This window comes from Sitophilus oryzae, unplaced genomic scaffold (assembly GCF_002938485.1).
Source record: "Sitophilus oryzae breed Bouriz unplaced genomic scaffold, Soryzae_2.0 scaffold_552_pilon_pilon, whole genome shotgun sequence".
Lineage (NCBI taxonomy): Eukaryota > Metazoa > Arthropoda > Insecta > Coleoptera > Curculionidae > Sitophilus > Sitophilus oryzae.
The window spans coordinates 648,695-671,113 of NW_022147143.1; the positions used below are offsets into that span (position 1 = coordinate 648,695).

The 22,419-nt window shown below is 31.7% G+C and overlaps 1 protein-coding gene and 1 long non-coding RNA gene across 5 annotated transcripts in view; one reads left to right on the forward strand and one right to left on the reverse strand.

Annotated features, from left to right (window-relative positions):
• LOC115887168 (neuronal acetylcholine receptor subunit alpha-7-like) overlaps positions 1 to 18,722 on the forward strand; it is an 89,041-nt gene extending 70,319 nt beyond the window's left edge. For 2 of the 4 annotated variants that reach the window (XM_030906514.1, XM_030906510.1), the window contains 3 exons: positions 4,844 to 4,930; positions 15,496 to 15,605; positions 17,480 to 18,722. In XM_030906514.1, the coding sequence (XP_030762374.1) occupies positions 4,844 to 4,930; positions 15,496 to 15,605; positions 17,480 to 17,971 (689 nt within the window). In that variant the 3' untranslated portion in view covers positions 17,972 to 18,722. The remainder of the gene's footprint in view (positions 1 to 4,843; positions 4,931 to 15,495; positions 15,606 to 17,479) is intronic. The other 2 variants (XM_030906511.1, XM_030906513.1) reach the window with 1 other exon arrangement.
• The window catches only part of LOC115887169, a 58,144-nt gene continuing 37,718 nt past the window's right edge, over positions 1,994 to 22,419 (reverse strand). Inside the window, exons 3-4 of the long non-coding RNA XR_004051026.1 lie at positions 15,504 to 15,636; positions 1,994 to 2,114 (exon numbers count right to left, since the gene is read on the reverse strand). This is a non-coding gene — a long non-coding RNA (uncharacterized LOC115887169). The remainder of the gene's footprint in view (positions 2,115 to 15,503; positions 15,637 to 22,419) is intronic.

Here is a 22,419-nt window from a genome sequence, read left to right on the forward strand (position 1 = left end):
AAAAACTAAAACTACCCCGAAAATAGTTGCGATAGAGGGATGAAACTAGAGTTATTCGATGCCTTTTGCACCCCTGAATCCAGCGACATTTTAATTGAATCGATAGACTTAGCCATTCCAGATTTATTCCAAAAATACATTAAAAACATAAACTACCCTTAAAATAAGGGTTGTAGAGGGATGACACTACATTCACTCGATGCCTTTTGCGCCCCCGAATCCAACGCGTCCTCAACCAGGCCGATAGCTACATCCGTTCCTGAGATATCCTGAAAAAACGATTTCACTATAAGAGCCATTTTAAACTTCATTCATAATATTAATCAGTGATTGTAGTAAAGTTAAACATTACTACAACAACTTCCGCATTTCCTTATATAGTAATACAAATTTCATTCAAAAAGTCACTCAGTACAAAAAAATACGTTTTAATTTGAGATATTTTGAATTTTTGAGAAAATGGTGAGAGCGTTGTAAAGTTTTAGTATTGAGGCAACCAGTAAAACACTTGTGACCATATTTTAATTTATTTATTTATTAATAAAAACAAAACTACTAAAACCCCCTTAAATATACAAAAATAAATTGAATAAAATACAATAGGTTCATTAGTGACTTAACACACACTTTATTAAGATAAAACGATGTAAAGCAAAATTATCTGTTGAAATAAAATAAAATAATAATACACTCTTTAAGTTTTTATTTATGTTAAACAGTCAAAAAATGCATTTTTTATTGAAATAAGTATCGGTATATTATATTTTTAGATAGCTCATAACAAGACAAATAAAATAAAAAATCGTGTATAGGGTATCCCATTAAAAAAACACAAGTTTGAGTCATATTTCGAAAATGACAGCTGTCAACGAAAAACTACTTAAGTCCCTGCATTCTACGTGAAAAACTCTACGGGACACAATTTTCACCTTTTCGATAAGTTAAAAGATAACCGAGGTACAAAGGGGGTCGAAAAATGTTACAATTTTAAATTCGCCCTGTATAATGAACTAAGAAGCCTAGGAAAAATCTGTGTGTAGTTTTATTAGTTTCATAAAAAAGTGGCACAGTAATGTGAAAACCGCATATTTTTATCTCAACTCATGAACGGAAAAAATTCCCCATAAAATACACGAAAATGTCCTGTATGCTGTACACTAAATTTATTTTAAAACAGTCTAAAGTGATGCCCGTAGTGATAAATGGTGGTAGAAATTGAGCAAATTCACGCTGCGAATTTTTATTCCGCAAAATGTGCTATCTCTAACGATTTGACCTCGTTGGCAAACTTTAACCCTTAATAACTTTTTTTCTAAGAAAAAAATACCTACTTTTTTTTCGGCCATTCGATAGAGAATTAAAAGCTCTATCTCTATGCAAAATTGCAGCTCTATCGGAGATACTTAAATTTTTCGGCTCTAGAAAAGGTAAGGCTAACCCCTTTGCTAAATTTTGCTCTAAAAATTAAAGTATCTCCGATAGAGCTGCAATTTTGCATAGAGATAGAGCTTTTAATTCTCTATCGAATGGCCGAAAAAAATGTAGGTATTTTTTTCTTAGTTTTTGAGATATTTGCGTTTTTCAAAAAAAATCTAACTCTTCGAGCTCGTTGGTCATGTATTTTAATTAATTATTTTAGAAAAATATATTTTTTAAAAAAATTCCTTCACCATTTTGTCAAGAAAATCCGAATTATTTTTGCTGTGTAAATTTGGTAGCATCATTTTAGACCATTTTAAAATAAATTTTATATACAGGGTATCCCATTTTCGTGTGTTTTATATGGACAATGATGGTACTGTTGTACTTATTAAAGCCTTTTTCGTGCTTGCCTCGGTTTTAGACCAACTGGAATTCACTTTGATTTTCGAAAGACTATATTGTTTAGGTATTTTAGGCTTTACAAATTCTTTTAATTACTTAAGCTTAATATTTTTTGATATAGGGTGGAAAATAAAAGACATTTGTATATATATAATAGATTTATTTATTCGTGAAAATAAGTATAACTACATTAGGTATATATTTAAGTTTTACAAATACAACGTTCGGAGATCGGAATAAGGCCTATAGTTGGTTCTCTGCTCAAGTGGGCTGTGGAACTCTGGAGCAATCTGAAACAAAGAATTAAAATATGAAATAGATATATACACAGGCATATTCAAAGGGTTTTGTTCAAAATTGTGTAGTCTTTTGGAGGAACTATTTAAAAAAAAACAGTAGATTAAATATATCAATACTCTACATATGATTAAAAGGTTTTATAGTCGAACTAGCTTTAATTATATTCTACATTCTAATATCGTATATATGATCAAAATATTTTATAATCAAGCTAGTTTTAATTATCCTACCAGGTCCTACCACTAATACCGTATGATTAAAACATTTTCTAATTGAGATGACTTTATTAATTCTCCCTCTAACATCGTATGTATGATCAAAACGTGTTATACTTAAGCTGGCTTTAAATATCGTCCCTCTAATAAGGTAAATATGATAAAAATATTTTATAATCGAGCTTGATTTACTATTATATCCCCGTTATTATTGTAGATATGATCGAAATATCATATAATCGAACGGGATTTAATTATTTTTCCTATAATACTATCCTCTCTGATACTCTGCTGACTTTACTTTTCCCCTTCTAATACTCTAATATGATCAAAATGTATTTAATAAGGTATGTATGTTTTATAAGTGAGCTGATATTAATATGTTCTCCCTCTAATATTCCGTGTATGATTAAACCCTTTTATAATTAAGCTGATTTCAATTATTCTACCTCTACTACCGTATGATTAAAACATTTTCTAATTGAGATGGCTTTATTTTTCTTCCGTATGATCAAAACGTGTTAAAATTAATCTGGCTGTAGCCTCCTGAATGTCTGACAGGAACTTTCTGTCTTCAGGAGTAGGATCCACAAGGCGTCCAATGGAACCTAAATGCTACAGTCTCTGTGGATTATACTCCCTTAGGAGGTCAATAGACCTCGAACAAAGACCTCTAGACAAAATCGAAGACCTATTTCTATAATAAATTTAATAATACCCCATCTGTGCTAAATACTTAATGGTTTTCTTATTTTTCTGTACCCTCGGTAATTTCAAGAAGTAGAAGCAAAGCTTGTTTAATTATTAAGTTTTCTGGAAACCTCGAATACTTCGAAATTGAAAAGCCGGCAAGTTTCTTAACTTTATAATCAGTTATTTCGTTTAATAAGCAATTTCTTTGTTGATTAACATTATAGTTAACTTAGTTATATTTCTGTTGGGTAAAAGTTTTATTTTCAATAGGATATAATGTTTTCATATCAGCTTAGAAAGATTTGAAGGTATAGAAAGGTTTCCTTTAGTTCTCAATATAATAACTTGGTAAATAATTTAAGTAACTGAATTATATAAATAGTCTTACATAAAATAGATGGAAAGAAATAAGAAAAATTGTTCCTAATCCGTTTAAAATAAATTCCTATTTCTGGATTCTCGAATTCAGTGCTTTAAGATGATGAATTTTCACATGGACTAATTAAATTTCATGCTATTCATACTAGAATATGGACCAACAAAACGCTGTAATATAATAGCTTTTCCGTTAACCGGTGAAGTTATTAATTTACAACAAAATAGAAACTAAAATTACCGCCAAAAAGTTTCCACAGTTTAGAACAATATTTTGCTCGAACAATGTTTAATGTTTTCTGCACATACATTTTTATTATATACAAGGTGAGTCTCAAATAAGTACAAATATTTTCAGGGCTGGTAAATGTCAATGAAAGAAACATGATTGAGTTTTTTTCGCGATTTTTTTTTTAGTTTTTTGCTAAAAATCATAATTTCTTCATAATATGGCAACATAGGTAGTAGATTAAATTTACAAGAAAGAAAACCCAGAAAAGATCCTGTGGTTCTCAAAAAATATTTTTTTTAATGTTCAAAATAAAATAACTCGGTTATTTTGGACATATTTGACAAACGATAAAGAGAAAATATGTTTCTTTGATCGAGATCTACTAGCCCTAAAAATATTTGCACTTATTTAAGACTCACCCTGTATATAATGTATTTCTTCTGTATGGAGTTAGAGTACATTGAAAAACCACCACTAATTCTATTTTATTACTTCGAATAATCCTAATCCTAATAAAAATTCTAATCCTAATAAAATCCTAATCCTTAATAAATTATTTTAAATTTTAAAAGAGTTGTTTTACTGGTTGCCTGAATTAATTGTTTATAACAAATATCGATCATTAAATTCGAAGAGCTAGAGTAGATCTGAAATTAATTAATTATACCAAGACTAATTAACTTATTGAAATGCCATTAGGGCATTCAATAGAGAATTAAATTCTCAATCTACGGTTTGGACCCTGGCTCAAAAACATTCAAAGATTAGCTACATAATATAGAGAACTGTTCCTAAGATAAAGAATTTGTCACGACAACACAATAATTTAGTTGTTTCTTAAATTATCTGTGCTTAAGAAAACTATAACAATTTTTTTTTATTTTATTAAAAAACTCTTTAATAAAAATGCCTATACTCAGTCCTAGGAGCTTCTACAAAGTAATAGTTGGTAAATTTACTGTGCCAGAAGGAGGTCTAAGTGCGTGGTTAACAAGTACTGTCAGTTGATAAAGGAATATAGTTGTAGCATGCTATCACACGCTGTACCTTTCCCTAGCTTCGTAATCCTTGCGAGTAGATGCCAGTTGAGTAGAAACAAGGGTAAGTACGGTGAAGAGTCGGTAGCGACGATAAAGGGCACAAGAAAGCTGTGCCCCTCCGACCCCACCACCGCGTGCCATAATCGACATGTGTTCTGTTACAGGAGTGACCATCTTGCTATCGCTGACTGTGTTCCTGAACCTCGTGGCTGAAACCTTGCCCCAAGTATCTGACGCCATTCCCTTGTTAGGTACCAACCGTTTTGTCTGACCTGCCTGTGCTGGCTACTCCTCAGTGCTGCCTGATATTTTGATATTGACATATATATTTGTTACATTTTTTGTGTACGTGTGAGATTGGTGTGACGCGCGGCCGGATGTGCCAGTCAGCTTGATGGTTGTTTACAGCGTTGCCAGGTTCCCCCCTCTTATTAAAAAAATTACCAAACCTCACCTAAACTCAAGAACAGTTAACATAAAGGCGGATTCTGAAGACTCCTGTACTTGGCAAGTACGTCAATAGTTGCTTACTTGGCAAGTACGCCAATATTTGCGTACTTGGCAAGTATGCTATTTCTGTAAAGGCGGATTCTCACGACTGGCGTACTTGACAAGTACGCCAATATTTGCGTACTTGGCAAGTATCCCCACCAATCCCCACTTTGTACTACATTGGCAAGTGTACTTGGCAAGTACGCCAATATTTGCGTATTTGCCAAGTACCCCTACAATCCTTGCCAAGTAAACAGTATAGTCGCTCGATGGATACTGGTCGTCCGGAAATTGTCGTTGCTAGTGATTCTTTTTTCTTTTTAAGTTCTTTTACTGTACACTGCAATACGATTTCTATGTTCTTTATGTTTGGCCATCCATATGAAGGGCTCATTTTCGTATAAATCCATAAATTCCAAAACAACATCATTTGAAGACTACACGGGAAAACCCAGTTTTGTCCGTTTTAATTGGAGCCGAGAAAAATGCAATTTAGTGTTTTTAAGGAAATATGTTATTTTCGGTTGAATAATTAGAAAAATATTTATATTACTACCAATTCTGAATTATTAATATTGTGAATTATCGCCATATTCTGAAATATTGAAATAAAAATCTAAATAGATAATCTAAAAAAAATAGTCAAAATGCAAAACAAAACAGCAGAAAACCAGAGATGTTCAATTAATTAAAGGTTGTATAAAACCTAAATCTAAACTATTATTTTTTTTGTTGAAAATTTATATTTAAGTAGGTTTTTATTACCATACATAAATTTATAACCATATTGATAACGAAAAAAATATTCCGTATATGCGTACATAAATTAATTACGTATGTGTATACCTTTAAGATTGTTACATAAGGATAATATTTTTCTATCGATCGTGTCAGATGATGTTTTTGAGAGATTTGTTGATTCATCTATGTTTTTCGGTCAGTCGAGATTATTGTTGTTTATTGTAAGCTTCGGCAAGTTTCGAGCGGAATAAATTTGTTTGTGTTTTTGATTTTCGACGTTTATTTTCTGTAATATCCCTTGTTTTAATAATATAATACTAATTGCAAGATGCATGCTTGTCGCCCATGCGTAAGTACATCTCTGGTTTTTGCCATTTACGCGTGGACTACTGTGGTTTTTCTTTTGTAGGGCGAAATAACCAAGCTGTAATATCTCTGGGACTAAGCGTATTATTGCTTTCTTTTTTCGAATGACGTTAACATTTGTCTATAAATTTGTATCGCTATCTTAATTTCTATGAAAATGTGACATATCTGTTTTTTCCCGTGTAGTCTTCATTTGTCCACTCCATTTATCCCTGTGAAAACGATTTAGGTATGTCGCCAATATTGAAGTTATTAATGTAAATTTGATATTACATAATCTATTATTGTTTTAACGTTTTAAATTATCCGCAATTAACTCGAAAAACACTACGATCCGGAAATAAATAGGACATACGCTATAACAGTAAAATTATTTGCGCAGTCGTTAGTGTAAACAAGGCTGGCCAAGTATACTTGGCAAGTGTACGATTAATCGTTTGACTCGGGCTATATTTACCGGCAGAGAGTGGGGACGCGACAAGTGACCAAGGAACCCGTTCTCACGACATGGCAAGTATATTCCAATAACAAATGTTTGTCAAGTACGCCAGTCGTGAGAATCCGCCTTAAACTACATTTTTTGCACAAGGAAACGGATAACAAATGTTTGTACAAGTACACGAGTCGTGCGAGTCCGCCTTAATTCGTTTACCGTTCTTGACCTAAACCAAACCAATCCTCCAGAAATCTCATTTCTCATTAAAGGAGTGTTTTAACTCCTCCACAATTCTATCAAAAACTAATTTACCCAATAATTATCAGCATGGTTGTGATGATTATATCTCCTTTACTATCTGAAATATGTTGTAGAAATACTTTTATTTTTTGATAGAAATGCGGACACCATAGGGCTTCACTATTATCATGTAAAGCACATTAATGTTATCATAATTTTAGTTTTTCGCTTCTCCTCAGCAAAAACAATCATGATTAACTTGGTACCTGGCAATTCTGGTTGTCTAAATGCGATCAAAGATGAAATGTTTCGGGCTGCAGCCGGGGCTGAGCGAAGTGCTGTACAATTTTGGGTTGGGGGGAATACATAAACGCCGTAAACATTTCCTCTTTGAGTCGTAGGGGAAATCGGAGCTGGTTGGACACAGGGGGTAAGTTTCATCAACAATTAGAAAAACGAATATTTTGATTCAAACATTAATTAGCACTAATAATTGGCTTGTAATTAGATAGATAATTCACTTAGAAACGGAATTAATAACGTACAAACACATTTTCAGCACATTACAGTTTTTACATAAAGTAGTTACATTTAGTGTTAGTAAAGCATGATCTTGCCACTTTTATACGATGTTGTTGTCATTGTCACATTAACTAACAAGAAATGTCACTATTTTATTCAATTTTGACGTGAAACAAAGTACGTTATTATAAGTTGGATGATAATCTTAATTTTTTTACTAGAGTTCTCCAATAGATACTTTTGATATAGTAACTAAACAGTAAAACTTACACAAAGGGATAGAATATTATCAAAATCACTATGAAATAATGAATCATAACTTAGATTAAACATAATTTTGTCCAGTACCAGAGGTTTTGCCGTACTGAATATTGACTGAGAAATAAATAATATTTTTCTTTAAAATCCAAGACTATACAGGGTGTTTTAAAAAATATGTGCCATCTCTCGTGGGGAAATTCCTCTCATAAAAATATGATTTATTTTTTATATTAACATAGGCCCAATTCTGTTTTGTTTCGTAGCTACAGGGGGTGAAAGTCTTCATCTTTTTTCGATTTATTATAATTTTCTTCCAAATACTTTTAGCGATTTGAATGAAATTTGGAGGGTAAAAGTTATTATGAGTGCTACATATTTTAATGCAAAAAAAGTGTCGACACCAAGGACGTGCATATGGGTATCACCGAAATATTCTTCTAAAAAAAATATGTGCGCTACTGACTTTTTGCTATTGTTAACAAAATTGTGTAAAACGTTAAATGCCGATTAAAAGTTATCTCTTGATATTTTGTCAATTTTGGTCTACTTGATGAGATAAACGCAATATAATTAAATTTGTCTTAATCTAATTTAATAGTACCTATAAAAAATTTTAATGTCACTAACTTGCCAAAATGTTAAATAAGTACTCATTGATTCCTCATCAAAAAGTATGAAAAAAAGTTCCTATAATGATGATTGCGGAAATGCATAGTTTTAAAGTTGCAGGATGTTAAAACTTTTAAAAAATAGGCCTTTCGTAATCATCTTAAATACCATTATTTAGATATTACATTAAATAAATAATTTATTAATTTTATTTTGATTTTAATTTTCTTGTGATCAATAAAATTGCGTTTATCTCATCTAGTAGATCGAGATGACAGACAAAATATCAAGATATAACTTTTAACAGGCATTAAATTGCCTACCCAAATTTGCTACTAAGAGGAAAAAAAGTCCACAAGCACTTGGAAGAAAATTTTAATAAATCGAAAAAAAAATAGATTTTTACCTCCTAACTATTATGAAACGAAGCAGAATCGGACCCATGTGGATATGAAAAATAAATCTTATTTTCACGAAAGATGGCACAGGTTTTTTGAAACACCCTATATACTTACAGAAATGCAAAATATGGCAATACATTTTGAAATAACTATCAATAAAGCTCTGTAGCGAAACTAAAGAGCTGTCAATGGGTCGAATGGATAAATTTTAGAGGTGATTTAGTGATCTGAACTAGTGGAGAATTAGTGTTATTTTGGTACCAACCAGCACCGATCTCCCCTACCCAATTGGGGGTGAGCCGGATACTTGGACAGAAGGGCCGCATACGGTGTTCACAAGTCAGACGCCTCGCGTGACACACTGTCTGTTGCAGGTGTGACCATTCTGTTGTCACAGACTGTGTTCTCGCTGCTGGTAGCTCACGTGATCACCCAGACGTCCGACGCTGTGCCTCTGATAGGTTAGAGTCTCGGTTCAAATACTACTATTAATACTACTACTAATACTACTACTACTACTACTTAGTCGGAGATAGTAGACGGTGACAAGAATTATCAAAAATCGCGGTCTTTTAACTTAAAATTATTTTATTTAAAGCGAGATCGATATTAAAAGAAATCACAGCATAAATAATTTATATATTCGATTTTTCTTCAGGCAGTGTGATTTAAAGCAAAGATAAATCTTAAAAATAACTTTAAGACCAGACTTCAAGCACTATCTTATTATGAACATGAAATGTATTATGAACAATTTTTTACTGTCTATAAAAGATGTATTCTAGAGCTGTATCTATCCAAAACGCGTGCTAGCTCCGTCTGATATCTCCGCTACTAGTTTCTTTTATTTGCAAAACACACAGCACTTCGCCCAACCACAGCAACACACAACCAGCCATCGGCTGAGCTTCTCTTACTGTGTAACGGGTGAATGGTTGGCTACCGAGGTTAACAATGACTGCTTGTCCCTCTCGCTTGACCTAACTTCATTAAGCTGGCTCCACGTTTGATGTTCGGCGAATGGTGAATATTGCAGTGTTGCCAGAGATTTTCCAGCTAATTTTTCATATTCCTTCAACGTCACAAAAAATTTCAGATCTTGAGGGAAATCACCAAATTTCGTGTTAAATTAATCATAAATTTCTCTACGAAAAAATGGTGATAAAAAAGTTTTTGTTGAACTGATTTTTCATATACCTTCAACGTCACAAAAAATTTCAGATCTTGAGGAAAATCACCAAATTTCGTGTTAAATTAATCATACATTTCTCTTACGAAAATATGGTGATAAAAAGTTTTTGTTGAACTGATTTTTCATATTCCTTCAACGTCACAAAAAATTTCAGATCTTGAGGAAAATCACCAAATTTCGTGTTAAATTAATCATAAATTTCTCTACGAAAAAATGGTGATAAAAAAGTTTTTGTTGAACTGATTTTTCATATACCTTCAACGTCACAAAAAATTTCAGATCTTGAGGAAAATCACCAAATTTCGTGTTAAATTAATCATACATTTCTCTACGAAAATATGGTGATAAAAAAGTTTTTGTTGAACTGATTTTTCATATTCCTTCAACGTCACAAAAAATTTCAGATCTTGAGGAAAATCACCAAATTTCGTGTTAAATTAATCATAAATTTCTCTACGAAAAAATGGTGATAAAAAAGTTTTTGTTGAACTGATTTTTCATATTCCTTCAACATCACAAAAAATTTCAGATCTTGAGGAAAATCACCAAATTTCGTGTTAAATAATCATAAATTTCTCTACGAAAAAATGGTGATAAAAAAGTTTTTGTTGAACTGATTTTTCATATTCCTTCAACGTCACAAAAAATTTCAGATCTTGAGGAAAATCACCAAATTTCGTGTTAAATTAATCATAATTTCTCTACGAAAAATGGTGATAAAAAAAGTTTTGTTGAACTGATTTTTCATATATACCTTCAACGTCACAAAAATTTCAGATCTTGAGGAAAATCACCAAATTTCGTGTTAAATTAATCATAAATTTCTCTTCACGAAAAATGGCGATAAAAGTTTTTGTTGAACTGATTTTTCATATACCTTCAACGTCACAAAAAATTTCAGATCTTGAGGAAAATCCACCAAATTTCGTGTTAAATTAATCATAAATTTCTCTACGAAAAATGGTGATAAAAAGTTTTTGTTGAACTGATTTTCATATTCCTTCAACGTCACAAAAAATTTCAGATCTTGAGGAAAATCACCAAATTTCGTGTTAAATTAATCATAAATTTCTCTACGAAAAATGGTGATAAAAAAGTTTTGTTGAACTGATTTTCATATACCTTCAACGTCACAAAAATTTCAGATCTTGAGGGAAATCACCAAATTTCGTGTTAAATTAATCATAAATTCTCTACGAAAAAATGGTGATAAAAAGTTTTGTTGAACTGATTTTTCACATTCCTTCAACGTCACAAAAAATTTCAGATCTTGAGGAAAATCATCAAATTTCGTGTTAAATTAATCATAAATTTCTCTACGAAAAAATGGTGATAAAAAGTTTTTTGTTGAACTGATTTTTTTTCATATTCCTTCAACGTCACAAAAAATTTCAGATCTTGAGGAAAATCACCAAATTTCGTGTTAAATTAATCATAAATTTCTCTACGAAAAAATGGTGATAAAAAAGTTTTTGTTGAACTGATTTTTCATATACCTTCAACGTCACAAAAAATTTCAGATCTTGAGGGAAATCACCAAATTTCGTGTTAAATTAATCATAAATTTCTCTACGAAAAAATGGCGATAAAAAAGTTTTTGTTGAACTTTTGGCACAAAAACATTTCAAATTTACGGTTTCAGTCTAATAACTATTTAGTCAACATGTTATTAACAGGTTAATTTCGATTGCAGATATCTCGAGAACCATTACTCGTAGCGATATTCACCAAGAGAACTTTTTTACGTGAAAAACTTCGTAAATGTATATTTTTTTACTCAGTAGTTTTATACAGGATGGACAAAAAATTATTACTCTTCAAACCAGTTAAACGATATGTAGGTGGCGCCCTCTCCAAGTAGGAGTCTTATTGACATCAAAATCAAATTTCTCAAGTCAAAAAACTCTCAGACACCAATGTTCATCCAAATATTGACGTTACTTCATAAATTATTTTGGAAAAAATCGAAACAAAAATGAAACTTTTATACCCTGTATAGTCTGTGAAACGAATAACTTTGAATTTGACAGTTCCCGCGGGCTTTTCTAGTGTTAATTTTATTAGGTTAGCAACTTGCGGCCATGCTGATGCCGTCTCTAATAGAACAGCCCCGGAGCGAGATTTATGACGTCACGCTAGTTAGATACTACGGATTAATAAATATGTTGTAGAATGATGGAAAACATAATTATTCCTCGTATATGTAATTTTTAGGATTATATTCGACACTATTTTTTTCATATGACATAACACTGATGAAGGCTATAAACGTTAGCTATAACAAAAAATTTTAGAATAATTTTACATATAAAATGACAGCGATCTTTATTTCATAGCCATCGCTGACGCCTTTTTTTCTATGATATTGTATTATTTGCAAATATAATTTTTCGAACATTGATGCTTGCAAAATATACATATAAATTTTGTGAATGCCAAATAATAATACATCACTATTATAGTATTAGATATTGAATATTTTTGTTAAATTAGATCGATTTTCAAAAACCAAAATTTAAAATATATTTTACATATTACCCAGTATCTTATGTACCTATTCATTATTTGTATATTGTAAAGCATTTGATGCATTTGTATGGTTCATAGTTTATTTGTCAATGTATTTATTACTATAAATAGGTATATATATTGTATTTATTAACTGTATATTATGTATATTTCATGTAAACTATATCATTTTTAAAATACAAACCAAAAGTACGAGGAATAATTATGTTTTCCGTGTATTCTACAACATATTTATTATCCGTGGTATCTAACTCGCGTGACGTCATAAATCTCCTGCCCGAGGCTGTTCTATTAGAGACGGCATTGGTGTGATATTTAGAAATGTCAAAAGGCTGATGACATTTTACTTTTGTCAATTATGACATTTTGCGTTGATTTTGCAAGAAAGGAAGAACTGTCACCTGTTTTATTATTTTCCTTTTCTATTTTACGAAAGTAAAAAGAGTTACCTATCTGATTCGATCAGGCACTCATTTTAAAGAATATCAGTAACTTTTTGGATAGAGGGCTTTTATATTTGCCATGTTGGTAAAAAATAACGGTCAAAATTCAAAGTTATTCATTTTATAGACTATATCTCCGAAACTAATCATTTTAGGACGTATATTTATACGAATTTTTTACTTATTTTTATCTGCAGAATATGCTTCCGAAGTTTACGGAATACAGTTCGGACCACCCTGTATATTTCACTCAATCGACAAAATTTGACTGTAAAAACCTTTATATCGAAGGAAATTCTTTAATTCTGGCAACACTGACGTATTTGGCGAATATGGAATGTCCGGAGCCAGCTTAAGGTTTGGCAGCGCGAAGGCCAAGCGATGCTCTCTATTCGAGCATCCAAGTCGACTAATAATCTAGGTATAAAATTTACAGATTTACTAAATGTATCATAAACTAAAGATATGTCCCCGACCCCTCCTCAGATTTAGCCTGGTCCCTCTGTATTGGCAAGACCCCTCATCTGTGTTCGGGCAGACATTAAAAGGGTGCGCTCTGCTCTTGCCAAAGACCTTCTCAACCTCCAAGTATCAAATGGCTCTGTCCCACTAGGAGTATCAATCTGTATGTTTTGCTGTTGATATGTTTTACGTTTTCCTTTACTGTTTTCTGTTTTACTGTTCGTCTTTTATCTTTGCGATTATTTTCTTTTACTTTTTTGATCTATTGTTAATATGTTTTTTAATGATTCGTTACCTCCTCGTCAAAGTAGTGCAAATTTATAACAGCTTGTTTAATTAAAGCCATTAATAGCACACGCTAACTACAACACAGTTTAAATGATAATGCTAAACGCGCTATGCGCACCTCTGCTTGTTTCAAATAAACAAGAAACTAACCGTACAAACTCTACGTTTGTTTAAAGTTATGGTTTTTGTGGTGCATAGATTGGCGATCGGTGGAGACAAATTCTAAGGCGCTAAACACGTTTGATGGATCGGGCCAACATTGTCGATGCCACGCCATCTCTACGCCTTTCGCCAGGTAACCATGCACACTTTTAAACCAATAAAAAACGCCTCTAAAACGCAACTTAAGTCATTAATAACCGAACTAGCCGTTACTTGGTGGAACATCACATTCGGACTGACCGCATATTACATTTACCATTTTTCTCAAAACTATCACTGCGTTTAAAAACTATTCTTCAAATTAACCTTAACAGAAACTGAGTAGAATATTTGGTCATGGAACACGTAAATTGGAAAATATAAAACTTACTACATAATCTTGTCAGATTACGATAGTCAGTTCTTTAATTCTCGAGATAACAATTCTTTCTCTTTGAAGAAGCGTAGTGACAATTTTCGAGATCTTGTGAATGTTTTACGAAGTCAGTTCGTCTATCACTCCACGACGACGTTTCATACATCAATAGATGCTTCGCAGTTTCCTCTGATCTTGCTCTATAGCTTTTTGTCCCACATCTCAAAAACCCGATGATAAAAACCAAAATAAACCATCTAATTGCAAACTATTAATAATCAAGCCATAGAGAGCGTAAAACGGAATCAGTGCGACAGTGTTGGGACCCCGAAAACGATCATTGAGAGAATAAAACACGGAATGGACGGTCTCCACGCTGTCGTGTCACCTCGGCCTTAGAGTTTTGTGAACATTTTGGAGGAGGATACGATCGTAGTTCATCTGCAGATTATCTAAGATTAACGATAGCCGACTGTAATCAATAAACTAACCTTTTCTTTCCTCTTGATTAATTGAATATACTCGGCAATTCCGTTTCTTTATTCCAAACCCACCACGGTCAGACTAAGCTAAGGGATTACTTCAACATTTCAGTTTTACGATTTCTAATACGCCCAAGACATTCACAACTTCAGTCAATATTTTCGTTTAAATTCGGAATAATATTAAAGTATTCTTATTTTTTTTTAAATAAAAATAAAATCAGCGTATATTCAAATTAATCAATAAAACTTTTTCGTATTTACAGTGCCTCAAAAACAAAATGTTGTTATTTCAAAAATGCATTAAAAGCAACACAATAATAAAAAGCATTTTATTTAAATAACGTATACACATTCATTTTAAATTATATGATGTGATGAATTATAACTAGGTCATCAGAACATAAAAAATTATGTAAAACTAAATAATAGCGTTCTGATGCACTGTAACTAAGAAGTTTTTTATCGTGTTACTATTTAATAACGTTAATCTGGGATAATCTAAAATAGGAATTAATTATGAATAATGCCTGCGTGGAAGAACAAGTAGCAATGTGTCTTGTACATAACTTTGTTAAACTTAAAATGTGTGAATGCGTGTACATTTTAACAGACCTTAAGAGTGAGTTTTGCTGGACTGAGTATAGATTAACCGTTTTTGTTTTCATTATTTTTATTTAATTATATTCAACCTGATTATGTTTATCTTTTAGTAGTTCATTGTTAACTGTGTAATTTAGTCGATTACTTGATTAAGTAGATGTTTATTATTTGAGGAAAAAATCGTTAGAACCGGTACTTTTCTGATTAAGTCGTAATTAAGATGATTTTACAGGTACCTACTTCAACTGCATCATGTTCATGGTTGCCTCCTCTGTGGTTTTGACCGTGGTAGTTCTCAATTACCACCACCGTACAGCTGATATTCATGAAATGCCGCAGTGGGTAAGTCTTCTTTAGATCTTTGATTTTAACTCTGTAACAAAAAGAAAGAATACAAATTAAAAATAATTGGTGATATATTTTTTCAAAAGGGTAGAAACTTTTAGGGTACGATATGATAATAATAAAAATTCTTTAAGTTGGATACTCATTACTACAGCTTATTAAATATGAAAGACGTTTGGCTGTTTTGAAAACCTTTAAAAAATGTATAAACGTTCAGACTTTTATGGATATTTGTTTTTTGAAAGATGTCAATTATGCTTTGAAGTCAGCATTTTCGCGTCAAATTATTTTTGATATTCCATTTAGTAAATTATACAGTATGTCTCCGGATTGTCTTTACAAGAGGAAAAACTTTTTTATTATTGACATTTAGAGGAAAAGTTTGTTTAGGTTGAATTTTTCCTGAAAATAAAAAGGCGTTTCTATGGTAATATAATTTCCATTTCATTCTTGAATAGATGGTTCTTATTAATTTTGATTAACGTGATATTTTCAGCTGTTGTTAAACTATCACATTTTTCGATAACTATTACCACTCTTTCTTTAACATTTTAAAACAGCCAAAAATTTGACGTTAATTAAAATTCTATCAATAACAACACACGATTTGATCTATCAAAGTATGAAATCAGAATGATATTACCATAGAACCGCCTTTTGATTTTTAGGACTTCAACTACATTTTGGAAATTTTGGGTTAACAATTTTAGAAGCAGCAAAATTTTAATTTTTTTATGAAGAATGCATTTTTCTCAAATTATTATCAATAATAAAAAAGTTTTTCTATCCGGGGTCATACTGTAAGTAAACTTATATATTTTTTTATTTCTGTAAATAGATAATATAGTAAATCTTCATTAGTGATGTTTAATGACATTAAATTTTCTACATTAATAAAATATATCGCGCTGATAAATTATATATTTGATTTGAGTATATTCATACAGTCATATAAATAATTTATTAATTTAGCAAAATCGTAAATTATTCGGTTATAACAGAGCATTTAAATGTTTCCTGCAAATAAATAGCGCACGCACAATTTAATGAGCATAAAAAAGATAAATTACATTTGAATTTGATTGTTGTTTCTATAATTTTAGTTTAACAATACCGGGTGCGTCTCAAAAGTGGCTCATCGCTATAACTTTTTTATTGTTTCAGATAAAACGAGATTTGGTATTTTAGTACATGACATAAATTAGGATTAATTGACGTATTCAATTGTTTTTGGTCACTTTCTGTTTCACCGGAAATGACTACAACTTTTGATTCTTTTGAAATGACACCCTTGGTATTTTTTTTACTTTATTCGATAGAAATTTACACTCTGAATACAATGACATATTATAAGTCAAGTTTTGACATATTTGCATATGGTTTGTTTGAAATTGTAACATGTGGTTTGTAACATTTTCAAGCAAAAATATGTCATTTTATTCAGAGTGTCATTTTTTATCGAATAAAGTAGAAATATACCGAAGGTGCCATTTAAAAATCAAAAGTTATAGTCATTTCAGGTGAAACAGGAAGTGACAAAAACAATTGAATACGTCAATCAATCCTAATTTTTTCATATACTAACATACCAAATCTTGATTTTCTATCTAAAGAAATACAAAACTGAGCCACTTTTGAGACGGACCCGGTATTTAGATTATATCGTATTTTGTAGATTTTAAAAAACTCGAAAAAAAAATGTGGCACTAAAAGTTTTGTAACCCTAATTTTGTTAAACTGAAACATGGATTCTATGAACAATATCCAGATTATTTAATAATGTTTAAAAAACAGATTTAAGTTAATTTGATTTTGTATCTCTTTTTGCGGGAAAATCTGGAAAATTTTCCATGACAGGCGTTCTTTTCCAGATTAAAACAGTCTTCCTCCAATGGTTGCCCTGGATGCTGGGCATGAGCAGGCCCGGAAAGAAGATAACCCGCAAAACGATCATGATGAACAGTCGAATGAAAGAGCTGGAATTGAAGGAGCGCTCCTCGAAAAGCCTGCTGGCCAACGTGCTGGACATCGACGACGACATACGGAATGTGTCCGGCGTGGCGGGCAACAGCTCGACGATGACCACCAGCCTGGGACCCGGTTTCGGCCGCAACGCCACAACGATCGAGGACGCTGCCATACCGGGCACCAGCACCGGCCAGAGGGACCTGCAGCTCATCCTCAAGGAGCTGCAGTTCATCACGAACCGCATGAAGAAGGCGGACGAGGAGGCGGAGGTGATCAGCGACTGGAAGTTTGCCGCCATGGTGGTGGATCGGTTCTGCCTCATTATCTTCACCCTGTTCACCATCATCGCCACTGTGGCAGTGCTCCTGTCCGCACCTCACATCATCGTTCAGTAAAAACGTGCGGAGAAACGGACTTGAACGCGACAGACTCTGATCTAGGAATGGCAACGTCGAAACGTACCTCAAACGTCTTATTTCACAAATTTCACCGTCTCCGGATATAATGCTACCTACATCAATAACACCCACCCAGCCAAACAAGAAAACAGTATCAAACAATGTTGGATTTTTAATTTTATCCGTATCTATGAAACAATACCTATGCTGAACCCCAAGTAGCATTTTTAGACACAAAATCGAAACAAAATCTCTGCTAACAAACATTACGAAACACATTTTTTACATAAGCTATAACAATAAAGATCTTAGTATCACAAATTTTTCGAAACTTTCAAGAAACAGACCTGGCTCACATTTACAGATTTCGTACCCGTTTTGTGCCCGAAAAGTTTCCATAATTTATTTGATATTCTGCCAAATATGAGAACATAACATTATTGTTTTGATTTTGTTCTGCAGTTTCTGCATTTAAGCATTCTTCAAGTTTTTATAGTACTGTAATTAACAAAGCAGAAGGACATATATGGTGAGTACAAATACAGATATATTTTTCTTATGTAGATGATTCGTGTCCGACTCCATGTCAATTTTATAAAATAATGAATTAAAATCCCGCCATGTTGGCTAGTGATAGCGTTTTTATCTAAAAATATATGTTTTTATCGGCTGTTGAACTTCTAAACTTATAAGAACGTGTTCTACTTACATTGTTTATATATAATGTGTTCTTTTTTTATAAATTGGATTAGGATCGAAAGAAATCAACAGAAGTCCTTTGTTTTAAATTTGTCGAAAAACAAAGGACTTCTGTTGATTTCTTTCGATCCTAATCCAATTTATAAAAAAAGAACACATTATATATTATTGGATCGACAACAATAAAAATTATATTGTTTATATATTTTTATTTTTAGAACCATGATATAAAAATAAAAATCTATATTTCAAACAAAAATATTTTGTAGCAACAAATAATGATATATAGAAGGGACATTAAAAATATGAAGGTACATTATTAAATTAAACGATGAGTCTGCTTTTGCCAGACATTTTTTGTGCGAGAACACCTAAAAATAAAAATTATGGCGGAGGTCGACATTTTTGATGATTGTTTTCATTTTGAAATCCACACAAAAAGACTATTTTAGTTTGGTATTTTGTTTCTTCAGATTTAAAAACAGTGGTTGCTGAAAACGGGAACATTTTGGAAACAAATTGCAGAAAATGTTTCGAAACATTTCCTCTAAAACTTTTGTTTCCGCATCGAAACATTTCAGGAAACTGCTAGTGCCACCATATTGGAAAAACATGTAATAAAGCCATATCAAAAATATAGGTTTCGAAAATGTTTCCTATTTGTGGTATATCGTTTCTATTTTGTGTCAAGAAACAGAGACACAATTATCAGAAACATTACCAAAAATGTGTCCAAAAAGGCTACTTGGGACGCAGCGATTTATGAATGAATTGAATTTATTTTGGTGTTCTGGATGCATTATATCGGTAACAGGAGATTGGTAAGTTTGTGAAATGTGCCATCCCTATTGTGAACTTTACTGTGATAGACAGCGCATCGTGTCGGCAGTTACGGCACAGATAATGTGCAAAACGTGCCTTCCCTGCGTGGAACATTCACGAGCTAGCACCATGTAAAAGGCAGGCACTGTGCACATGTGCACCCTAACTAGCACAAACTGTCTTACAATCTTTTACACAACAACTATCAAACTATTGCACAACCACGACCAGAGCACTATTTTTTAAAACACCGACGAAATGTTTGTAAAACTTTTTATGAATAAAAAAATAAGTCATTAAGTAATTATTAAATAATTTTTAGGAATTTCGTAACTGTGAATCGCAGAAAATAAGTTTTATTGGTGTTTTAAAAAATAACTTTATAAAAACATCGTATACATATTATATCCTAAACTTTTCTATATGAATTTTTGAATAATTCTTTGCAGTTTTATAATACTTTTATAAAGGGTTGTAAGGGTGTTTGCGCGAGTTGGTACTTCATCATAAGGCGCTGCATATAACTGCGCAAGTCACACAGACAGTGTCCACAACTTGCTATGTTAACAATGTAACAAATATTTGTCGGCAAAATGAAAGAGAAAAGATCGTATATAGTTAGTTGGTAGAGTATCATTAGTTCGAGGTACACACGTGTCTGCCTTTTGTTCGCCCATTGATAGAAAAAAAATAAAGGTGTTAACCTGTATAAAACCTAATGTGATGAACTTCGCAAATTAACTATTAAACTTAAATCTGAGTTGATAGAATAAATAGATGTAAAGTAAACGTGATGTGAATACGGATTCTGATCCCGGACTATTTTACACATTAATATTTTTCGGCATGCGAAAATTGCACTTGTTGACTAACATATTTAGCCACATGAAATTAGAATGCTGACTCTCCTGGATTAAACAAAACCTAACGTTCTCGAAAGAAACTTCCAAGCAGGGTTGGCAAAAATCATGATTTTTTTTTTATTTAAATCAAATTTTATTATTCTTATAGAAAACATTATTTAAATCGGATTTTCAAATAATTAGATACTGCTGATACCGATAACATTAACAATTCAGCGGCGCGTCTATTCCACATCTGTCACCAATATATTCCGCAAAAATGTCGCTCATTTCAGATCAAAAGGATTTGTTTTTTCAAACGTCACAAACGTATTTTTACATAAAGCTGTTTCAAAAAAGATATAAAAGAGCATATTTTCTGACGACGATTATAGATTCTCAGGAATGAAGATATAGTCCAACATCAGAAGGGGGATCAAATTCTAGTTCTGCACTAAAGTTTGCGAATGAAATGTATTCGAACAGCGGATTTTTGTCACTTGTACATAAATTTCAAAATAAATCCCTGCCGTTTAGATGTCTAAAGGATTCACACGAAATTACTTCAAAAATCGGTCCAACATTTTAATTGATGAATAGATATGAAGTAGTTATATGTGTTCATATACACATTTTTTATATAGTTTTATAACATTTACGATTTTTTTCGATTCATTAAAAGTATTTAAACGTTACCATAGCTTATTTGATGGATAGATATAGGGTATATCTGTTATAGAAATATTTTTTATAGTTTTCTAGGACACATTTTTATAACTTTAACAGTTATTTTTCGATTTATTATAAAGTTTTAAAATAAAGCTGATTTTTTTATTTAAACCACACGATTAAAATTAAAAAAATCACTTGATTTAAATCATGCCAACCCTGCTTGCAATTAGAATACTCTGTGTAAAAATTCTCGTCTTTTTTCTATTTAGCAAATTGCACAAATAGTTTTAGTATTTTCTACTTTTAGAAAAATGCACCTTTCAGGGTCCAGGGTTATCTTAATTCCATATATTACGATACTCAATTTATCTTACACGGGTAATTTTTTCTACTGTGTATAAACTATATCTCATATATTTTTTGGTCAGTTGTTGTTTTTATATAAAATTCTATACGTGAAAAGATTTTTACCCAACTAGCAATAAACTGAGCTTTGATTGTTTGCAGAAACTAAAGTGATTTGAATTATTGTTTTCTAGAAGAAATATTAAAAAAATTATATGCAGGTCATAAAAAGATTTTTAGACTTCGAAGAATCAAGAATGGAAGACTAGTTTCCTAAACATGCGATTTAATCTTTAGTTAGAACTTGCATTTAGATGACTTTGATTTATTAAAAGTTTTATTACCAAGATTCATTTCATGCCATTAGTGAGGTCATTAAAGTAATAGTTTCAATTAAAGGTCCTTTTGTTCTATTTAAAAATGTTATGGCTTTATTTGTCCAACGTTTGCTCGCTATATACAGTGATTTGTTATTTTTTGAGCTACTAAATCTATACTATAACTTCTATCCAGTTATTCGGATGCTGATAGGAAGAAACAGGTCAATATTCCGTTGTATTGTTTATATAATGATATCATATCAAATAATATTATGTGACACGCTGTCATATTTTCTTACGAATTTATAAAGTTTTCTAATTAATAATTGTTTTTCTTTAAGAAGTACAATCCCTAATGACAATAACATCATTTTTAGATAGGAGAACCCCAGATAGTAATATAACTTACTTTGTAGCCCTTCTGTTTAGTAGCGCAAGTAATAATGAATTTAATAATACTGTATATTATTATTTCTCGGCAATTTTAGCAACTTTAGAACATAACTAAAATATATATATCAACAAAAAAAAAAAGAAAAAAAATGGAAGTAGGCCCAAAACAAGACGTTGTTAATATAAATAAATATATATTTTTTGAAACGAATTTATTGACCAAGACTTTTTTATAAATTATTTTGATATAATCTCCTTGCTATTCCAAGGGTGATTACCAGACTTCGGTGGGTAGATCGTAGGTGAATTCTAATATTTTTCCATGTATAAATATTCGTTTTGCGGAAAACTA